This window comes from Charadrius vociferus, unplaced genomic scaffold (genome assembly GCF_000708025.1).
Source record: "Charadrius vociferus isolate BGI_N301 unplaced genomic scaffold, ASM70802v2 scaffold321, whole genome shotgun sequence".
Classification (NCBI taxonomy): Eukaryota; Metazoa; Chordata; class Aves; order Charadriiformes; family Charadriidae; genus Charadrius; species Charadrius vociferus.
In genome coordinates, this window is record NW_009646934.1 from 1,138,220 (window position 1) to 1,160,544 (window position 22,325).

Here is a 22,325-nt window from a genome sequence, read left to right on the forward strand (position 1 = left end):
GCTGCAAGGACTGGGGGTACGTTGAGGACAACGAGGTCTCTTGGTCCCTCGCTGCTAGAAGCTGTGCTGCAGGGCTGGCTTGTGCTCAGCAGAGGAGGTCTGAGTCGCTTCAGCTCTCCCTTTTGCAGTAGAAAGGGAAAGACAGTGTAACTGTGAGCACGTGTGAGGACTGTGCAAATAAAACAGTCACTTTTGTTGTATTTGAAAGTAACTAAAAAAAAATGTTTGTAGGCTCAAAGATGAAGACACTTCAGAGAAATATAAGTGTATTCCAGCAAACAAAAATTCTCTTGTGGAAAAATGTACTTATCAAGTGGAGGATGAAGATGCAGAGCTTTCAGGTAAGCTAAAAAAAAAAAAAAAAGTGAGTAGCTAACCGTTGAGAGTAGCCAGTCCCTGCCTGTCCCTATACCCCAATTTCGTTTTGTAAAGTTAAAAGTTAAAGTACATTTCACAGACTCATAGGACACTGGGTTGGGAGGGACCTCAAGGATCATCTGATCCAACCTCTCTTGGCAAAACCACAGTCTACACAAGATGGCCCAACACCCAGTCCAGCTAGACCTTAAAAGTGTCCAATGTTGGGGAATCCATCACTTCCCAGGGGAGATTATTCCAGTGGCTGATTGTTCTCATTGTGAAAATTTTTCCTCTTGTGTCCAATCAGAATCTCCCCAGGAGTAACTTGTACCCATCGCCCCTCGCCTTTTCCATGTGACTCTTTGTAAAAAGGGAGTCTCCATCTTCTTTGTAGCCACCCTTGAAATACTGCAACGTGGTGACAAGGTCTCCCCTGAGCCTTCTTTTCTCAAGGCTGAACAAACCCAGTTCTTTCCTCAAACAGCAGGCTTCCTTAGTCCTTTAATCATCTTGGTGTCCCTTCTCTGGACCCTCTTCAACCTGTCCACATCTTTTTTGTATAGCAGGGACCAAAACTGAACACAGTATTCCAAGTGTGGCTTGACAAGTGCTGAGTGGAGTGGGATAATGACTTCTTTCTCCCTGCTGGTGATGGCCTTGCTGATGCAACCCAGTGTCCTGTTGGCTTGCTTTGCCACAGCAGCACATTGTTCATTCATTTTGATCTTCTTCTCCACCAGGACCACCAGGTCACTTTCCACAGAGCTGCTCCCCAGCCAGGTAGATCCCAGCCTGTGCTGCACTCCTGAATTATGTTTTCCCAGATGCAAGACCTTACACTTGTCCTTGTTGAACTTCATCAGGTTCTTGTTAGCCCACTCTACCAGCCTACCCAGGTCTTCCTGCAGAGTGGCTCTCCCAAAGTGTCCACTTCCCCACTCAGTTTGATATCATCAGTAAAATTCATCAGGGTACACTTGATCCCATCATCCAGATCACTTATAAAGACATTAAACAGCTTTGGGCCAGTATCGATTCCTGGGGGACCCCACTCGTGACAGGTTGGCAGTCTGAAAAGGATCTTTTGACCGCCACCCTCTGGGTGCAGCCTGTCAGCCAGTTCCCCGTGCCCACACAGAGCACTCGGCTAACCCTGCCTGGTAATGAACACTTTAGGAGACTTTACTTTTTTAACTGAAAATATTTCTGTCTTTTATGTGACATATGAGAGCACAGATGGGCTCTTTGAGCAGAGTAATTTACTGAGGTGACCTGCACAATGCAAAGACCTTATGAGTTAGTCAACATCTAAGAAACCAGTGTGACTGAGTGCCTCTTGTTTATGTTTTAATGCTGCAGAGAATATGCTTGTCTACTGTTATATTATTAAACTCTTTTCTCCGCTCTCCCCCTTACCTAGGAGTGGTTGCTCTCTCTGCTCTTTCTGCCGCTGATGTTCATAGTCTGCACGTTCATGGTGACCACCCGCTACCCCGAAGTGCCTTACGGTTCCCTCGGGCAGTTAGATGATCCTGCCTACAATGCCACTGGGGTCACCATCGCTTTTACACCCATCACCGTGACCACAAGGCAAATCATGAACAAAGTGGCCTTGAACTCTGTAATGATAGGTATGTTTTGCCTTTTGAATACTTAACTTTGTCATTATTTAATCTGTCATACATTGCATTCTCCATTATTATACATAGTGGTTCTCCAGTATCTTTGGTCAGTAGAGAAAATTCACCCCAAATCCTCCATTCTCACAAATATTTCTTCTCTAGTATTTAAATTACTAGTGAGGTCAGTGTGAGCTTCTGAGCTGTAAAGTTCTGCCTTTGTAGAATAATACTATTAAGACACACTGGCTCATTCTTTTGAGGCTCACTTCTTCCCAACTGGTAAAGTATGAAATATTTAACGGTGCCACCTTTCCCAGTGAGGAGAACTGGAAAGGAGGAGTTGCAATGCTAAAAAGGCAGAATATACACCCAGTGTCTGTGCACACAATTCCAGATCTAAAGAAACTCATTGCAGTGTTTTTCTTACAAATGACAGGTATAAAACTAGAGGCACTGGACGATGAGAAAGCCCTGGAGAAAGCCTGGATTTCAAATAATGAAATTATAGGGGTTGTATTTAAGGACAACTTCTCCTATCACCTCAGGTTTGCTGCTGGGAATGTGCCTATTCCAAATGACAACTTTGGATACGTAGGTAATACAAAATGAGAATTTATGGCTGGGTGATTGCCTGGCATGGATAGGCATTATTTTGCTGGAATAATCTATATATGTTAAATGACTTAATAAATTGTTCTGTTTTTTTTGTCAGTGGGCCACTGTCCATTTGAAGAGTTTCCCCTAATGCATATGCATGCTTATCATCACCTTCTGTAGTGAAAACCAATTATGTTTCACTGTTCTTACCTGTGATGCCCTTAACCTGTCATCCTTGCAGATAACTGTTACAATTTCTCGTCGCGGTACTGTGACAGCCCAAGGTACTGGTACAGAGGCTTCCTGTCCCTGCAGTCCAGCATCGATGCTGCTATTATAGAGGTAAATCGAATTTATGAACTGATGTAGGTGTCCTTTTATTTTAAACTTGGTCCAGGCAAGACGAATTGTTCTGTGACAATAGCAAGAGATGGACTTGTAAGAAAATTCTGCAGAAAAACAATTATCTTAAAATACTCAATGAGTACTATTGGCAGCAACAGGGAGAACTTGAATGCAATCAGCAGTTCTTTCAGAAAAGGACTGCTTTTAATTTAACGTTGAAGATTTGTACTAACATTTGTTTCTCTTCAAAATGGCAATTCCTGTTAAAGGCTGGGAACCAAGTGTAATAGCACTGTTTAATTTAGAGTATTTCTCAGATTCCAAGGAAAAGGTTATTCTTGCAGGAGACCAACTTGGTATGAATATCCACTGGATGACTTGGTTTCAAAGTAGGCATGTCTGTCATTTCTTGTCCTTCCTTTCCAAATTGTTCCTCAAAAATATCCCAGGGTAGGGGTCATTCCACCTGGCTGGGCACCTCCGGCTGTGCAGGCTGCTTTTGTACCTGGGGAGAGAAACAGGACCTTGGGGAGTGCGAGTTGTTTGTGTGTCTGGATTCTTACCCCTGGGTGGGCTGAAAGATTCATCTCTCGCAATAGACAAGGGAGGGAGTCTGCCTGAGGTGCAGATGCACAAATGAGTCAGATGAACCCCTCCTTTGGGGCTTTATTGCATTACTTGTTGATGTTTTCTATAAAGCCGCATTAAAAAGTAAATCTAGGGATGATGAATCAGAAGGTTTCTTATATAAATACATCTCACTGTAGAAAATAAACTAAATACTGAGATGTTGACTTTGAACTCCTTTAGGTGGTGACGAATCATTCTGTTTGGGAAGAAATAAAGTCAATTGCTGGTGTCCGTATGAAGTCCCGGAGTGTCATCTCTTCCGTTACACTACAGTACAGTTATTTCATGATTTCTATCGTGATGTGTTTCTCTCCATTCATGTATTTCTTATCAATGAATGTTGTAAGAGAAAAGAAGAAGCTCAAAGCATTGATGAAGACAATGGGGCTGCAGGATATTGCGTTTTGGTGAGTTCTTTTTAACTAAAGTATCTGTTTGCCAATAATCAGTATACTCTTGGGTATTTGTGCAAAGAGTTAATGAGTTAAATGAATTCATAAGTTTTCTCCAGTACTATAAGGACAAACCAGAAGGGCTAAGCATGGTGGCAGCATATTCTGCTTCCTTGGGTATTTCCTGCTAAGGTGGGTCGTGCTATTTGTTCTTTGCAGAGTATGAATGACTTGACCCTGGGGAACACTTAGTATTTTAATTTAAAATGATTCTGCCATACAGATGAAATTGTAACAACAGTTCTTAATTAAATGGAAGTGTAATGCCACCTTTCTGTCTTCAGGCTCTCCTGGAGTCTGCTGTATGCTGTTTACATGATGGTCCTCTCCTGCCTGCTGACAGCTCTTGTGGTGCGGGATGCTTTCTATCTCAGCAGCTTCCCTGCAGTCTCACTGCTGTTGTTCCTGTACGGCCTAGCATGTGTGAGTTGGGTTTTATAGCCAAATTTTCTCACCACATGATTTGTTACTGTGTTGATGAGCCTAAATGTTACTCCAGAGCCTTTTTCACAGTGCTCAGGACTCTATCCTTTGCATGGCCATAGTAATTGAAATAGCTGAGTGGATTCTCTGACTCAGCAGCGGTGATTTGAATTACAGCCTGAAGATCTGAAAGGCAGTAGGTTGGCTACGAAAGACCTGATTTGAAACTCAGATGAACCCACTAAGAAGGACTTCAGTGTATTCTGTTACACGGACCCAGCTCACCAGATATCTGTTTGCCTGGCAAATGGAAGTGCTACTGTTAAGGATATTTATTTCCTTCAGTGACTGAAGGAAACTTCTGTTCTTGCAGATCCACCTGGTTTTCATGCTCTGCTCCCTCTTAAGGACCGCCAAACTTGCCGGCTCCATGGTGTTCCTCATCACCTTTCTCTTCGGATGCCTGAGCCTCGCGGTGCTGATAGAAAATATTCCAGAACCGTTGAAGTGGTTTCTCAGTCTCTTCTGTCCTTTTGCATTTAATGTTGGCATTGCAAAGGTATGGGGCATCATCTCTGCAGCTGAACCTTCCCAGTAGCTTGTTGTCCTGGGCCCTCTCGGGGGAGACAGAGTACATTTTGTCATGGATTGTGACAATAAAAGACTCTGCTGTATTTCACTGATAGAGAAAGGCATAGGAATTCATTGTCCTCATTTCAAAAGATCGGCTTTTCCACATCTGTAAAATCTTCAGGTGCTTTTCATTCATATCCACATCCTGTTTTGAAACCTCCATGCAAGTTGAGTTGCCGTTGGGCAGCAAAGAGGGGCTCCAATTCCCCCGTCCCATCCCCCCATTGAAAGAGCTGATAAATGGAAAGAAAACCACTGCCCATGTCACCAATTATCTGCCGTTGTGCACTTCTGTAGTGTCCCCACGAACCCAAGGAAGCCCCAGCGAGCCCATCACCGTGCACAACAGCACCATCATCAGCCAGGGCTGGACCCCAGGCAGATGGGAGTTGACTCGGGGACATCAGCTCTTCACCACCCGGTCATCCCCCTCCCCCTGCAGCAACTCTTCCTGGCAACAGAAACTGGGCAAATACAATTTGAGTTTTCTGCACCCTTCCTCCATCCCCGCTTTGGATAATTCTGTGCAGTTTCCCACTATTCAGACAATCATATCCCCGTAGCTGTGAGCAATGCTTTCTAGCTCCAGTTATTTAACATTTGATTTCCTAATGTATAAAAAAAATCTGCCTGGCAGAGAAGATTTCTGCACAAGCAGAAAAAGAAACTTGAGTCTACTGCTGATTTACCATATGGTTAAATCAATCACTATGTAAAATTATACTGGTTTTGTCATGACTTTGTCATGTCAAGTGTGCCAATATTATGTTTCTTGAGTGATTTTCTGTAAAAATCTGATCTTTTCTTCTGCTTCTGGACTGTTCTGGAAAATTCTGAATGAAAACATAAGATGTCTGAGTGGAGTAAATTTATTTCCCTTCCTCACTCAAAAGAAGGGAAGAAAAATTGGTCAGTACTGCGGACGATTTCTGGGTTAACAAAGTCAATTGCATCCATGGTGTGATGGCGTGTGCCTTGTTTGCCAGCCTGAAAATTCTTCTTCTTTGTCCTTCATTTCAGGTTTTCCATTTAGAAAAATATGGAATGGGCTTCTCTTTTTCTAACCTTATGGAGGAATCATACTTTCTGTTTTCGACTTACATTATGCTGGTCTTTGACTCAGTCTTGTACATGCTGTTAGCTATGTATTTCGACAAAGTTCTGCCAGGTATGTATGGTTTATGCTTATGATCCTACTTTCTTCTTTTATACTTTTGATTTATATGGACTGAGTGTAATAGCCCCTCAAGGAAATTATGGGCTGCTCCATTCTCTGAGTCAACCAAAATAGGTTTTGGACTAAAAAAATGTATTATACCGCTGAGTGACTTTTCTACCCCAGGCACACGCTGGTGATTCCCAAATCAAAGTCAACAAAGTATTTGGTGTTTTTTCTTTCCAATTATACTGTTGTTGAACTGTTTATGAGAAAATAGTGTAATGAAGTGTGGGACAATATTTCAATTGATTAAGTAAAATATTGAATTCATCAGATATAGCCCTGAAGTCAACCTTCTTGTCTCATTCACCCCAGCTCCAAACCTCTTTTTTGGACAAAGTACCAGTTTTGAGGCAGCCAAGTACTTCTTAGAACCTCCTAAATGTTTACTCTAGGGTGATGTCTTGGTTGTGGCTTTGCTTAATGACAGATCATCTTCTTTGCTTTCCTGTCAGGCAAATACGGCATCCCAGATCCCCCTTTTTTCTGCCTGAAGCCCTCATACTGGATGCGGATCAGGAGAGGTTCCACCAGGGAGATGCCCAGAACCACAGCGAGCCCTGAGGAGCTCCTCGGTGATGACGTAGAGCCGGTGCCCCCCGAATTCCTGGGGAAGGAGGCCATCAGGTTAAGAGAGAAGGAATTGCTATTTATGCTTTTTGAGTTTGGTAGCTTGGGTTTAATGCTCCCACAGGTCACCGCTTCTCCGGTCAGCTTTGTTTTGATTTATCCAGGCAGTTTGCTTGTTCATGAGGCGCTTGCAAAACACTGTATTTCACAGAGAAAAATTAGAGATAAGATGCAGATGAGGTAAATAGCTAATTCAAGCCGGTCAATAAGGTGAAATTTGGATAAAGTCAGATTTAAAAAAGAAAAAAAAAGCAGAGGGTTTTTTTTTGCTGTGGGCTTTGTTAAATGTCCATTAGGAACAACAAGGAGAACGCAGAGGGCAGCCCCTTGTAAAACAGCCGTCTTTTGCAATGGTCTTCACCCTGCCTTTGCGAGGTTTGGTGTTCTGGTATTGTGTGCCGGGTAGTGATGGTCACACCTGTGTACAGAGCATGCCAAACCCTACAGAGTCTCAGGGTCACTTCCCAGTACCTCTGACCTTTCTTGCCAATTCTGTCATCTTAAATTAAGACCGATAAGAATGAAAAAGGGCATCAGGGAAATGTTTTTACAGGAATCCTGAAATAATAGCCTTCTTACCTTCCTTGTAGATTCAACAATGTTAAAAAAGCATATAAAAAGAAAGACAAGAAGACAGAAGCTTTAAGAGGTATGAAAGCTGTGATATTGATTCCTGTTAAAGATGAGGGAAAACAGTTGTGCAAACATTTCAGTCAGTCAAAGAAATAAAACAACACTTGCATTGCTTGAAAAATTATGTAAAATATTGATTGATACAACTGATCAATATTTTGCTCAGTTTTTACTGATTTTCTATTCTTAATAAGAGTAAAGAGGACAAAGAATTTCTTTCTATTGTTGTATTTCTGTCTTTTCTGCTAAATACAGAGCACCTTCTTATGCTGTTAGTTCAAGGTTGGCAGAACTTTACCCCAATTCCCTTAACGCACTTCTGACTGGCTATTACTACTTAGTTCTTATACTTCTTGACTTGTCTTGCCTTCGACAATGAGCGGAGGCAAGTCAAACCTCATTTCTTCCCAAACTTGATGTTGTTTTCATTCTAGGTTTGTCTTTAAATATTTATGAGGGTCAGATCACTGCCTTACTTGGCCACAGTGGGGCTGGAAAGACAACGCTGTTAAACGTGCTCAGCGGACTTACTTTGCCTTCTGAAGGTAGGATGGCAAATGGTGGGATGGGACGGGCTTGATTCAAAAGCTGTAAAGACCAGTTCGTTTCGCCTTATCACTTTTATTCCTGTAAACAGGCTCTGCAACCATATACAACTACAAGCTCTCTGAAATAGGGGACAGGGAAGAGATTAGAGAGATGGTTGGCATTTGCCCACAGTTCAACATACAGTTTGAAGTCTTAACGGTGAAAGAAAATTTGAAAACTTTTGCAGAAATCAAGGGCATCAAGTCCAAAGAGGTAGAGAGAGAGGTAAGTGCATGTCCCCTATAACACATCGCTGTGCAGCAACGTCAGGCTGCAGGCAAACCCCATGTTTCAGTAAAGGCTCCTTTTGCACTGGGAAGCTCCAAGGGTCCACCTGGCTGTGTCTTCTGAAAATTGAAGCTGTTGTTTAGCTTTGTCCAGGTTAGTAGGCAAGCCTGTCGGCTTGGTGCAACCACAGCTGTTCCTTTGCTCAACCCAAGGAGATGAGGGGATGTAGCAACCCCTGCAGCGGCTGCTCCTGGCAGTGGTGGGTTGGTGTGGGTAGAAGCTGGACCTTGGTACATGCTCTTAGAAACTGTGCCTTCAGTCCCAGCCAGATCTCCTTCATGGCTTACAAAGGACAGAAGGACAACTGGTGCTTGGAATGGACATCCTTGTTGCTGTTCTAGGTGCAAAATATTTTGGAACTGCTGGATATCAGTGGCATTCAAGACACTCAAGCCAAGAAACTGAGTGGTGGGCAAAAACGGAAGTTATCCATTGGAATAGCCATGCTTGGGAACCCCCAGGTAAAGCAGCAGGCACAGCTCTGCAATACAGGGAATATTCAGGTCCAACATGACCAAAACCTTATGCATGTACTTGGCCACAAGTTTGCCCACGGTTTCAGATCTCTTTAAAGCCCTCATAATTATTTAAATTAATAAATGTAACAATTTCATTTTGTGAAATTCATAACTCATCTTGCTAGTCTAGTTTTAAAGCAGACAGATTGTTCCTTGACCTCTGATCAGCCCCCAGAATAGCTGCCCATGCACAAAAGGAGGCCTGGGTCTCTTGCCTTCAGGACCTGAGGCTTTCAGGGGAACACCAAACCCAAAAGACGTGCCATTGCTCCAGCAACAAATTACGTCTGATTTCATCCTTTCCGCAGGTGTTGCTCCTGGATGAGCCAACGGCTGGGCTGGATCCTCTTTCCAGGCACCAGGTGTGGAGCCTCCTCAAGGAGCACAGAGCTGGACGGGTGATCCTGTTCAGTACCCAGTTCATGGATGAGGCAGATATCCTCGCCGGTAAGCAGAGGCTCAGCCTGCAGCATCTCTGCAGAATAACCCTGGAGCAGAAAGTCCATGTGAGGCTCAGTTGCAGAAGAAGTTTTGAACTGCTGCTGCTGTACAGTATAAATTCCTTTGGCTTTATCTCTCTCTCTTTAGACCGCAAGGCTTTTATCTCACACGGGAGGCTGAAGTGTGTCGGGTCTTCTCTGTTCTTGAAGAAAAAATGGGGGATTGGCTATCATCTAAGGTACCTACTTCAGCCCCAGAAACAGGTGTCTGGGAACACACATGTACAAGGAGCCACCAGAGTAACTGTAAGGGGGAAACTGTAGAGCAGATGTCGTCAAAACAAGGAAATAAACTGAATTAACATTCCATTAAATTAACTGAAGCAGCACTTTACTCCAGAGTAAGGAATGAAGGAAGTCTGCTGGATTTTTCTTTTTGTGCATCCTAGCAAATACAATGGTGGTTGGGTTTTATTTGGTTGGTTGGTTGGGTTTTTTTTTCAAAACTAAGCATCTGTTTTTTTCAACCGAACAGGATCCATGTCAGTGAGTCTTGTGACTTGGAGAACGTGACATCTCTGGTTAAACGGTACATCCCCAACGTCATATTCTCAGGACACAGTCAATATGAGCTGAGATATAAACTGCCACTAGAAACCGTGAACAAATTCCCAGGTAATGTATATTAAAACAGTTGAGAATTGTCCATAGAGAAAAAATAATCACAAATGTGAGGAAAGAGAAATGAAGAGGAAGATTTTCTACAGCAGTCACATAAGGACTTTAGAACTGTTGTATTTTGGTTTTCACCCCAAAATTCTATCACCCATGTGTTTAAGATCAAAATGTACAACAAATGTTTTTCTACTGTTTGTAATGAAAAACCTAGCAGGCTAAATCGGGCTGCATGTGTTACTGAGAGTTTATTTTTCTTTCCATTAAAAGAGAAGTTAGTGACAAGAGAAAGCTCCATACAACCAGTACCACTCCGTACCTGCAGTGGGACCAGGCAGACCCTCACGCACCGTGTCCATCGTGTTGAGTCTGAGAGTCCCATAGCCCTGCTGCCTCAGAGGATGCATGGTCTGAAATTAAACAGAAAAATATCTTAAACAAGTTATGCATCTGGCAGTTCTGTGTTCCTCCAGGCCCTTTTTGTCCTGGCACCTCTCTGCTTTCTCATTCTTCCTGTGACTGGAGATGCTCCAGTCAGGTTGACTCAGCTGAACCAAGGTCTGGCCTGGAAATAGGTGCTTATGTTTGAAACCTTGAAGGCACTTGTATTATCTCTGTCCTGCAGATCTGTTCAGTGGCCTCGACAGCTGCTCCGACCAGGGAATCATCAATTATGGAGTTAGCATGACAACCCTGGAAGATGTCTTCCTGAGACTGGAGGAAGAAGCCACAGTGGACCAAGAAGGTACAGTCATGGCTGCAAATATACAAGCCGAAGAGAATGGCTACCTTGCAATAACCCCTGAGCGTGCCTCCGACAGCTGATTATGAGGTGGCACTTAATTTTTCACACATTGCAACGTAGAAGCTGGTCTCAGACATAAATGTGCATGTGGAAAACCTTCTGCAGATGAGGGCGTCCTTGGGGAGGAGTGGGCAGAAGCAGGACCACGGTGCCCCGACGAGACGGAGCCAGGCTCCCTGCTGCTCTCAGACACCGGGAAGGTGGCAGTCAGCGGCTTGGCTCTCTGGAGGCAGCAGGTCTCTGCCATGGCATGGGTGCACTTCTTAAAGCTTAAATGTTCGGTGAAAAACCTGCGGTCAATGTAAGTACCAAAGTGATTCTCTCTTGCAGATCTGGAACTGGACACATTCACAGCAGGGGGGACAATTTCACACCCCTGTTGGGATGAACGTTTGGATTAATAGATGTCAGGTCCTGGCTTTGAATGATCTTGGTGATCTGCACTCAGAGGAGAGGAAAGCTTCTTCCTTTCCAGTGCCAGTAATATAAAATCTCCCTTTTGTTCATTTTCAGTTCTATACTGAGTGATTTATTCAAGGGAACCTATTTTCTTTCTGAAGAAAAGAATCATTTAGAAATACTGTTATTTCAAATGGAGGAGGAAGTTTTAAAATAAACTAGTGTGTACAGAGCAGGGAAAAATACTACTTTCAAACTTCCTCTTTAACTTTTTTTTTAAAATTTCACTCATGAACCCTTTTGTTCATTTTCAGTAATCTGACATGCTGGCATTTCCAGGTGACGCACAAGAAACAGAAGGGAGGTGCTGATTTATGAAAAACTTATCTCTTAAGGAAGTCTGAAAGGCATTTTGTGGCCCTAAAAATTTGAGCAGTCCAGATCCGAGGTCCTCTCCCTGCTAAATTTTGTGTGAACGGTTGAGGCTTGAGACTTACGAAAATAAAACTGCCAAAAATTTGTGACAGGAAAAGCGTTGGGTAACCTGAATATAGTCTACCATTCCCAATACACAAATGAGTTCTGCTGAATATCTGTTTTCAGAGTGTTTACTCATCTCTTTCTTAATGTAGTTTGCTGCTCTATGTGGTTTTTCTGCTTCCTCTGGTTTTGCAACTGACCCTGGCTGCTGCCTGGAAGAGTGTGAGCATTTGGGAGCTCTCGTCTACACGTTACTTCTTGCCCCTGGGGAAAAAGGCTCACTCAGAGACAACCAGCCTCCTGGTCCACAACAACACGGGTGAGGAGAAGGAGCCTTTCCTCATCCTTTGCTATTCTGGGGCTTCTTGCTGTTGCAAAGGAAAATAAGTGGAAAGACCAGATGGTTGTAGGATGGAGGGGATCCAAGGGATGATGAGGTTTTTAGTGACAGAAAAGCATGGGAATTGTTATTTTTAAGGGGTTATGAATGAAGCCTACTTTGGCTTCAGCAGCTGGTGAGGTCCTGATGCAACGATGTGAAAAGGGATACCGTAGCAGATGGGATTACAAGGGAACCAGTTCTTTCCCTGCCCCCAAATCCATACCTCTATCCAAATGATTCCTGCGTTTTCAGAGTGTCGGATCCTCAAACCAGGCACCATACTCCAGAAAGGGTTCGATAGTGCTGAGTCAAATTGATGGTCTATTTCCAGAATTTTACCTTCAACATTCCTATGAGCGCATGCTATTTTATGTAGTTTTGTTGGAGTACAATGCTGTTGGCTTCATCAGACTGTCAGTAAGGAAAATATATTTTGTAGCAACTGAGCAAAGGCAGAAAAAAATGACAATGCAAGATTCAGTCAATGAGACTGAAATCCATTAACTTCACAGAAACCAATGTGCAATGATCCACCACACATGTGCTGCCTGATGTCCATGGTTATTAGACTCTCTGTTTTTGTTTGGTGGTCATGGATTTTTTTAAAAAAACAAACCATCAAACACTCTCTTGTTTTTCAGTATTATGATTCCTCTGCTTTTGGCTTTCATACCAGGCACAGGCATTGAAGACTTTATCCACACACTCGAGAGCCAAGATCTCACAGTGGAAATAACAAGCGAGGGAAATAGCACAGAGGAGCTGAAACACAATGGGGCTATAAAAGTGTCTCGCAAAGGCCAGGTGAGGATTTTTGTCCTCTTCCTTCTAGTTCTTCCCAACAATTGAATAATTAAGAAAAATGCCTCCATCAATCCTACCTGCGGGATGGTCCTATTGAGTAAAGCCCACAGGTACAAAGATTTGGAAGTGTTTTAACCTGTAAACTACATGCTTATCTCCTTCATCCTCCACCTCAAAATTTTCATTTTTGTAGCACATCTATACAGACTTCCAATACCTAGCAATTTGTTTTTTAACAAATCAAGCATAAGCAAAATGAATTATTTCAGGTTTGGATTCTCCTGGCATGCTCTTTTTCTACTGCTTCCCTGCAGATGAGAAAACCCAAGAGTTTTCATCTTGTTTTCTTGCTCTTTGAAGAGCTACAGGTTTACCATGTTATGCCGTGTAGAGACCGTCAACTGCTTCCCAGTACTTGTAAACGTCATTAGCAACGCTCTGCTGAGAGCCCTCAACTCCACCGTGCACATTCGGATCTGGAATAACCCATTTTTCTCTGTAAGTGTCAGAGCCTGGCAGCCAGGAGGTGTCAGAAAATAGTTTTTAAATTTGCTTGAGGTCTGGATAAGTCATCAGATTGTAATGGGTAGCCATGTGGGGCTGTCTGTACCTGTAGACCCACCTTCCTTGGTGATAGCTCTGGAACCATCATGTTTGACTTGACTTCAGGAAAACTGAAGCTAATTTTTCCCTTCTGGATCTTGAGGGCTGCCAAAAGGAGAGGGTGGCTGGGAGGGTTACTTCAGGAGGTTCCTTATTCTCTACGTCATGTTATTCAAGCTGTGGCCCATCAATTGACAGAAGAGAGAGCTCACCACAAGTGTGGGATGGAGGAATGGGATCTGCACCACCCATCTCTCCTCACCAGTGGCAAGCACTTTGCAGGGCTGTGGTTTGGGGAAAACCTTCCTCCTGCCGATACTTGGTTTCAAATCCCAATGTGTTCGTACCGCCCTGTACTTCATGAGAAATGCAGTAAGATGAATTGCAGCATTTAGCCATTCCATTGCGGGTGTTTTCTACAAATGTTTTGTTCTTCTCTTTTCAGATAGATAATCCACAATTCTGGGATTATTTTGTTTCTTTTTACCTCCTTTATACACTGCTGTTATTCCCTGGTTTTCCTCCTCACTTTGCAATGGGCTACGTGCAGGATTACAAGGTAAACTCCTTGAAATGGAGCAGATTTGGGGTGGGCAGAAGGGATTACCACTGCACTGCCAGAAGGACATTTGAATATGATGGAAAGCTTGAGTTTTTCTCCATATTGCCATGAGCAGCTTTGCAGTCAGCACAAAATGCTAAAAGGCAAAAAGGGGTGGAATTTTACCCCAGTATGGCAATGGTAACAGCTTTTAGTTAGCTTTTTATTTCCTGGAGGTATTCCCATGGGTGCAGTTGGCCAACCAGGCACCGAGAATAAACTGCCCTTTGCATTGTGCCTTCCCAGGTGAGAGCTCGTGCCCAGCTGCGGGTCTCGGGGCGCTTTCCCTCAGCATACTGGTGCGGCCAGGCGCTGGTGGACATCCCGCTGTGCTGGATCCTTCTCTTCTCCATGTTTGGGCTTCTATTCGCAATGAGCAACAAGATTTCCTTGAGCATCGACAGACTCTTCTTGCTGGTACATCCCACTTGGGTGATCGCCAGTTCACTGGGGAGGGATGGGGGTCGTATTTTGAGCACGTGTAGGGGTAGCTGAGACACCGTGAGTGCAGACGGTTCTGGCACACCTCTGGGTCCCCAGATGCTTACTGACCTTCTCCTTGTTTCACCTCCTGCCATTTGGGCTTCCCCAGCTGGAAATAAAAGGCAGTAAATCTTGCCTTAATATACTCCTTTACACTTAACAGTAAAATTGTGGTAATTTCTGAATGACCTGATCTTAATGTATGATCATTTAAACTGAACTATGTTGCTATATACATTTCTGGTTGTTTAGATAACTCCATTTTCTCTAATGAAAGCCCTTTTTATTCTGCAGATCATGGGTACTTTTGGCTGTGGAATTTCTATCGTTCTCTTAATCTACTTAACCTCGTTCGTCTTTCGCAAAGGATGGAACTGTGATTTTTGGTCTTTTATCCTGATAGTGGTAAGCTTATGGCTAGGTAATGTGCTGTGGGGCTTATAGAAATGTATTTTGAAATCTTAAGGAAGAACTAGAGGTTAAAGCACCAAGTATAGATGTAGAACATAAATACAGGCATGTGTTCTATAGCAGTCAATTCTGTATTAAATTCATGTCACCATGTTTTGTTCCTACAATCCTGCTGTGGCACAGGGAAATGCTTGGATCCACCCTGAGCTGGTGCAGGAACAGAGCCAAAAAAGTTATTTATCACTCTGTTCAATACCTCACATCCAAGAGATGTAAGATGTTGAGACGTGAGCCATCAGGTTAGACACAGATAGCCTGAGCCTGACCTGGAAGGAGATGGGTTATTTGGCATGAACTGGGGTGGGAAAGAACAGGATGGGATCCTGTGCTTCGTTCTTCTGCCCAAAGCAGCCCTGTGTCTGGGAAGAAGTTTCCCTGGCTGACCCAAACCGGCAGCCTACCATCAAGCAGAACCCTCACCATTTCTCGTCTTCATATTTCTTGTCCATTTTTAGAAATACAACAAGGAATTGAAAAGGTAGACCTACATAATTTTTAAGACCAGTGAGGAGCGCAACCCTTCCCATCAGCTAAGTTACCCTCTTGTTTTATTTTCAGATGGGTTTTGCTTCTTTTATCATCAACCCAATGATTCATTCTGTGATCGATGCTACAGTCTCCCATTACATTATGTGTCTCTTGATTCCCATGTACCCACTGATGGCTATTACCTTCCACTGCCAGCAGGTAAGTGGTGGTGCTGGGCGAGGAGAGGCACCCCATCGTAAAACACAACTATGTGTCCTTTTGAGCAAAGTGTGGTGGTAATCTCATGCTGCATTCTGGGAAGGCTCATTAGTTTCCTCTTATGGGTGGGATTCTCCAAATGGCTGGAGTGCATCGTTAAATGACTGTTTCAGATCAGGTCTAATTTTTTCCAGCTGTTCATTATGGCTAAGGTCTACTTCTCATGCACTTAAGATGTGACTACAGATTAGGTAGGCCCTCTTAATTCTTTCCATGCAGAATCGAGCAAGCTGACTTGAACAATCATACAAGAAAATTTGAATTTATGCATCTATCTGGAAATAGAGTGAGAATTAAGAATACTCACAAGGTGCTTTACTCCATGTCAGCTGAGGGTGGTCTTGGAAAGTCAGTTAAGAATTTAACAAAACCCTCCAGCTATGTGCAAGATCATTTATGAACCATAAATTACTTAGGAGTGAAGTACAAATAGAAGAGACTCCTCTGTCAGGAGATCAGATGTTTTCCTGTGACAGGCCAGTAGCCCCAAGAGAAGAGTCTGATACACATACTGAGGGCCGTGACTTTTTCTGGTATAGGACTTGAATGCCCAAAGTCAAACATCTGTATATGTTCATCTGTATGGTGAATATTTTGGGTAAATCAGAAGCTTTTGTACATTTTCAAAGTATTTGTTGTTTGCTTTAACCCTTCCAAAATTAGCCAGCATTATACTAAAGAATTATTGTTTGTCATTGTGGTTTTTTTTTTATTCTTACAGATTTTTATAGAAGAGATTGAGAAATTTGATGTGACTCATGATCTACTAATAGCTGTCTTTGCAGTAAGAAAACATTTAAGATTACTTTTATTATGTGTCTTCTAAACCCCGTCCTCAGTTACGAGGAAGCAGGCAAGAACCTTGAGCTCGTTTCATGCAGGAGGAGGATCTCGGTGGGTCTGGATGACAGATTACCCACTGTGCAAGAGCAACCTCGCTCCTTTGAAATGGGGAAGGGAAAAGGAAATAACACCAGACCACTTAATGGAGCCCTGTTGTTTGATAAATAGTGGTTTTCTCCTACCTATTTTCTGCAGTATTGGTAAATGACAGAGTTCACAGCCCTCAGGATTACCCTAAGTTTAGATATTAATGGATTTTATTTTCACATATTGTGCTTCCCCCGCCCCCATATATTACAACGCTGCCACCATCTTCTCAGCTTCGGCTGTAGTAAGATGGAAGGCAAGGCTGTTAATGTGGCAACCTCTTTTTTTCAGCCTTATATCCATTCTGTGGGTTTCATTTTTCTTCTTCGATATTTGGAGATAAAATTTGGAAGAGCAGTTCTGAGAAAGGACCCAATATTTAGGTTTGTATAAACACACACGCACCACAGGAACATGCAAGATCTAAACTCCTACCGCACTGCTTTTCCTTGAAGACATTTTGATCAGATATCATTGCCTTTGTGTCCTTATTTTTAAATATACTGTTTTTAATACTGGTGATTTTTTATAACTAAAGTAGCCGCTTAAATACTACAGTGCTATGATAATATAAAACAGTTCTCAGGCTTTTTAGTACCTCCACACAGTAGAGAACCACCAGCTTGGTTCTTTGTACAACACAGAAAGATTATAAATATTTAAAACGAATTAATAAAAAAACCAAGAAACATTGAACCAGGAGGACATTCACTCTTGGTCTATCCAAAACGCATTGGCGGAGAACAAGGATAAAGAACAAAATTCTAAGACGAATCTGGTGGCTTTGCAGGATTTCTCCAAGAAGAGAAAGCAGCCACCAACGCCCCGAGGAGCTCGAAGAGGAAGACGAAGATGTTAAAGCTGAAAGAGCAGCAGTGAGAAATGCCATAGTGGCTCCGAGTCACAAGGAGGTACGAGTCACTAAGTGACAAGTCTTTTTCATTTTATTTTATACCGGTAAGAACCCTGGTAAAAACCAAACCACCAAGTATCAATAAGTGCAGGTCAGTGCTCTGGCTGTGCTGTCCTCCCCGGGAAAATTAAACTCCCGAACGTACAGTGTGGGTGCCATCAGGATAGAGAAGAAAGCAGTTAAGAGGAGCGTGGACCATGAAATGTCCTGTTGCACCTCATATTCTCAATGAACAAATTTGAAGACCTTTAGAAGGTTTTCTGCCCTTTTTTATTGCTATAATATTACTGAAGGATTAATGTTATCCAATATAATAGATTAATCTTTCTTCTTCCTCCTCGCTTTCAGAAATCAGTCATTATTGTCAGCAATCTGTGCAAAGAATATAAAATAAAGCAAGCTGGTTCAGTTTTTAAGAAGAAGAAAAAAATGGCCACCAAAAACATTTCCTTCTGTGTTAAAAAAGGTGAGAACTGGAACTGTTCCCCTAGACCTGTTTTGGACCCCTGATCATAAGCAGAGAGTCAGTTCCCTGCAGATTCTCAGTTATCTGAGCAAGGATGTAAAGGTCAAATCTATTTGCTCTGTGGTTAAGACATGTTTGGTCTGTGGTTGATGTGTTAATGAACAACGTGATGTGGATGCATCCTATTATTTACCTTTGACTCTTTGTTATCCAAAACAACGTAGTCCCCTCTCTCCAGGATCTGCTTCAGCAGCGCCTTCTGAGAGCCCTGGGAGCGACGCTTAGACTCGCAGCATCCATTCGAGTTGAAACATTGTGGGCTCTCAGAGCATATATTTATACTCTTTACTTTTATATGATCTTTGATATCAGCATGCTCTCTTTTATATTTTTTCTTTTATGAGACTGTGCCTGATATGTTTGTTGAAAGGGGAGTATTACTAAGAAATTATACGTTTTGATTCCAGGAGAAGTATTAGGACTTCTGGGGCCCAATGGAGCTGGTAAAAGCACAGCTATCAAAATGATCACTGGAGACACGACTCTGACTGCTGGGCAGGTAGGAGGCGTCTGGAGAAAAGGAATAAATCCGTGATTAAAAATGCGAGTGCAAGCCTTGCACCTGGGCTAAGCTATAATTTTTTTCAAAGCATTATTAGGGATGAAGGTTTTAACTGAATGCATTGTCCTATTAAATTAGATAATGTATTAACAAAAATGATCGTGAACTGCTTCTAACTTTGACAAGCAGTTGCATCTACCTTAACTGGCCGTGTTTATATTCAGAAGCCATGTAAATGAGGGTTGCAAAGTCACTCCCTTGCTCTTTGGGTTTCCTCCCCTAAATCCCAAGAAAGCCCATAGTCTTCCTCTGAACCATACCCCTGTATCTGGGCAAGGCTATGTGAGAGCAAGACACTCAGCCTGGTTGTGCAGGTGCTGATGAAGAGGGGAGATGGAGCAACCTCCCACCTCCAGGACCACGCACCCGCCTTCCTGGGGTACTGCCCGCAGGAGAACCCGCTCTGGCCGGACCTCACCGTGCACGAGCACCTGCGGGTCTACGCAGCCGTGAAAGGGGTGTGCAAGGAGGACACGGCTGCTGCTGTCAACCGGTATGGTTGGGGGGTGTTTCCAGGGGTTGGTCAATATTTTACTGTGAGCCAGAGGCAACCTTGAAAGAAACTCAGGAAATGGAGCTGCTAAAGTGATTTTGTGCTAAATGTCATGATTAAGTGAGTGGGTTAAGAAAATCTCTGATTTGCCTAAGTGCATTTAGTGGGGATAAATTTACCAGTAATGTCCTTTTAAGTGTGTTATCTTTAGGAAGCGTTTCTAAAATCTCTGATATTATAGTTTGGCACTACAAGAAAGGGTGCTTAAGTACTGCCTGCTCAGCTGACACTGGCAAGGTGGAATGGATTTATAATGCTGTTGACACTAATGATGGGTTTAGAAAAGAGCTTGTGGCTTATTCAGTACACTTTGCTTCAAATATTCACTTACATTTTAATAACACAATAAATGTTTAATAAAAACAAGCAGGAGTCAAGAGCAAGGGGAAGAAAGTTCATTTTTCTTGTCGTTTGGGGAATTCTTAATGAGAGTATTGAGTTGGGAATAACAAAAATGTTCTTTTTTCATTTGTTCCCTTTCCCGACAGAATTGTGAATGCTTTGCAGCTTCAAGACTATTTAAAAAAAAAAGCCAGAAAATTATCTGCTGGGATAGCCAGAAAGGTATGTTTTGTTTTACTTGTAATGAGCCCTGCCATGCTCATAGCTCAAATCAAAAATCCCCTCCATGAGCGGAGGGACCTACCAGTGCTCTGAGCTACCCAGCAGGGCATCGTATTGTCTCCCATGGTGGGGTGATGGAAAATAGCCTTTTCCAAAACCACATTTCCTATAAATCAGAACCCTGATTCCCACAAACGAATCCCGGGGACTGCAAAAGGTTTGACTCAAATCCCTTTCCCCATCGTAGCTGTGCTTCGCCGTGTCCATGCTGGGCAACCCTGCGGTCCTGCTCTTGGATGAGCCATCAACTGGCATGGACCCCAATGGGCAGCGCCGTGTCTGGTGAGTAAGACCTCAGGCACTGTGCCACCACGGTGGTAAAGGGGTTGGAAGCCAAGAGTAGATGCCTAAGGTTAGGTAAAGAGTGTTTTACCCCATCTGCAGTTAGTGCTGCTCATCACATGCCAATGGTTTTATTGGAAACTCCATTTTCCTGGCTCTCTCTAGCTACACCATGAGCAAGGAAAGAGGAGAAACCTTTTTGCCTTCATCCTTATTTCAAACTTTAGGACAGTCATAAATGGGATTTGGAAGAATTCAGAAAGGGAGCTGAGTCAAAAATATTTTTTGGTCATTATTTCAAAGTATTACCATGTGCACATCAGTCTAAAGTTGCTGTATGTAAAGTTTTTACACTTGTTTCATGGGAGAGGCATTTGGAGGGACAAAGGTATAAGGAAAAGTGTCTGATGTTCCTAGGGAGTGTTAGATTTCTTTTTTTTTCCCCTCCCTCTGGTCTTCAGGAATATGATTCGTGCTGCCCTGAAAATAAAGGAGACAGGAGCCATCCTGACAACGCACTACATGGAGGAGGCAGAGGCGGTGTGCGACCGCGTGGCCATCATGGTGTCCGGGCAGCTACGGTGGGTGGCAGCACGGCCAGCACACGGCTCAGCTGGGAAACTGTCCATGTGACAACACGGGCTTCTTCTCTGGCCTCACCTCCCTGAGCCTGTCACCATGGGCTTTATGAAGCGCTCCCTGTGATTTCACCAGCAGTACAGTTTGGGAAGAAGCAGACTGTGGGGTACCAATGGCTTCACACTGACATCTCTTTTTTTTTTTCCTTCCTCCCCTGCAGGTGCATTGGCTCCATTCAGTACCTGAAGAACAAGTTTGGCAAAGGTTATCTACTGGAAATTAAAGTCAAGGATCCAGAGTGCGCTGATCTTCTCCACGCTGAGATTTTGAGGATTTTCCCAAGTGCAGCCCGTCAGGAGAGGTAGCTATGAAATATGGGATGAACAGTGGTTTCAACACTACCTCATCCCTAAAAATGTGCCCAGTGTGATGGCCAGACACAGGATCTCAGCTGGAGAGGGATGAATTGCTCAGAGTCCCTGCATGGGGATCTGGTTTGATATGTGCAACCCTGATGTGACCCCTACAGCAAAACAACCATGCATCCAGCTCATAGCATGACATAAAGTTTTGATCCCAGAACCTCAATACAGAATCACCTTTTATTCTTTTTCTTCAAGGTTTCCCTCTTTGCTAGTCTACAAGGTCCCAATGGAAGATGCACTGCCCCTGTCTCAGTCTTTCTCCAAGCTAGAGGAAGGTAAGAGCAAAACAAGATGACTTTTTGAAAAGGTGGAGCACAGACTGCTAATTTTCAACTCTTTCCATTTCTCCACAGCCAAGCAAAACTTCAACCTTGAGGAGTACAGCTTCTCTTTGAACACTTTGGCTCAGGCAGGTGATTTCAAGGCTAGACACAGTGTAAAGGCATGAGCAGGAACTAAAGCTGCAGCGAGACCTGAGCCAGTGCGGTGGCAGAAGGTTTCTCCACCAAAAAACTGCCTGAGGGTGGTGGGCAAGGGGTCCTCTACTGGGAAAGTGATGGAAAATGGTTTGTTGTTTTTTTTACTGCTGGGATTTAGCGTGGTGGGAACAAGCCTCGGTGAAGTGTTGCTGCCTGACTCCGCTCACCTGAGACAGGCACACAGCACATCCAAGGGATGGATGCCCTTGGTGGACGCTCATGCCCAGCCTCTGTGGTTGCTCCTGAAGCAGCAGGTTATTGTTCCTTGTACAAGGCTGGTGGCAAAGATAAGGCATGTTTATGTCAATCCATTGGTGGGTAAAACCTACTCTACGGATATATCTGTGGGCATCTGGTGCCTCTCAGAAAGTTATACCAAAGAGCACAGGAGTCTCAGCTACTGCACATGTGCTCCCCACGTAAAGTTGGTTCACTTACCTCTCACAGGGGCTGCAGAGCTGTACCTCCTGTAAAGGAGCATCACAGTGTCTGGTGAAAGTCAGAGAAATAATCAGAGTTTTATCTTGCCCATTTCAGGTGTTTTTGGAACTTTCCCGAGAGCAGGAAAAGGATAATTTTGATCTGTCTTTGAATGGGGCTTTTGAAAGAAAACAACTTCAGCAG

General features: G+C 43.4%; 1 protein-coding gene across 1 annotated transcript in view; it reads left to right on the plus strand.

Moving 5' to 3' along the window:
• Positions 1-239: 239 nt before the first annotated feature.
• Positions 240-22,325, plus strand: part of LOC104295092 (ATP-binding cassette sub-family A member 10-like) — a 73,736-nt gene continuing 51,650 nt past the window's right edge. Inside the window, exons 1-38 of the mRNA XM_009894796.1 lie at positions 240-341; positions 1,781-1,991; positions 2,419-2,577; positions 2,821-2,921; positions 3,735-3,961; positions 4,291-4,429; positions 4,803-4,988; positions 6,083-6,230; positions 6,737-6,908; positions 7,502-7,560; positions 7,979-8,089; positions 8,182-8,357; positions 8,762-8,881; positions 9,247-9,385; positions 9,527-9,617; positions 9,914-10,053; positions 10,679-10,798; positions 10,964-11,159; positions 11,890-12,056; positions 12,796-12,923; positions 13,284-13,421; positions 13,972-14,085; positions 14,374-14,544; positions 14,905-15,015; positions 15,640-15,768; positions 16,550-16,612; positions 17,050-17,141; positions 17,549-17,669; positions 18,020-18,137; positions 18,605-18,696; positions 19,074-19,252; positions 19,801-19,876; positions 20,124-20,218; positions 20,680-20,799; positions 21,018-21,158; positions 21,418-21,497; positions 21,576-21,631; positions 22,239-22,321. Coding sequence (XP_009893098.1) covers positions 240-341; positions 1,781-1,991; positions 2,419-2,577; positions 2,821-2,921; positions 3,735-3,961; positions 4,291-4,429; positions 4,803-4,988; positions 6,083-6,230; positions 6,737-6,908; positions 7,502-7,560; positions 7,979-8,089; positions 8,182-8,357; positions 8,762-8,881; positions 9,247-9,385; positions 9,527-9,617; positions 9,914-10,053; positions 10,679-10,798; positions 10,964-11,159; positions 11,890-12,056; positions 12,796-12,923; positions 13,284-13,421; positions 13,972-14,085; positions 14,374-14,544; positions 14,905-15,015; positions 15,640-15,768; positions 16,550-16,612; positions 17,050-17,141; positions 17,549-17,669; positions 18,020-18,137; positions 18,605-18,696; positions 19,074-19,252; positions 19,801-19,876; positions 20,124-20,218; positions 20,680-20,799; positions 21,018-21,158; positions 21,418-21,497; positions 21,576-21,631; positions 22,239-22,321 — 4,871 coding nt within the window. The remainder of the gene's footprint in view (positions 342-1,780; positions 1,992-2,418; positions 2,578-2,820; positions 2,922-3,734; positions 3,962-4,290; positions 4,430-4,802; positions 4,989-6,082; positions 6,231-6,736; positions 6,909-7,501; positions 7,561-7,978; positions 8,090-8,181; positions 8,358-8,761; positions 8,882-9,246; positions 9,386-9,526; positions 9,618-9,913; positions 10,054-10,678; positions 10,799-10,963; positions 11,160-11,889; positions 12,057-12,795; positions 12,924-13,283; positions 13,422-13,971; positions 14,086-14,373; positions 14,545-14,904; positions 15,016-15,639; positions 15,769-16,549; positions 16,613-17,049; positions 17,142-17,548; positions 17,670-18,019; positions 18,138-18,604; positions 18,697-19,073; positions 19,253-19,800; positions 19,877-20,123; positions 20,219-20,679; positions 20,800-21,017; positions 21,159-21,417; positions 21,498-21,575; positions 21,632-22,238; positions 22,322-22,325) is intronic.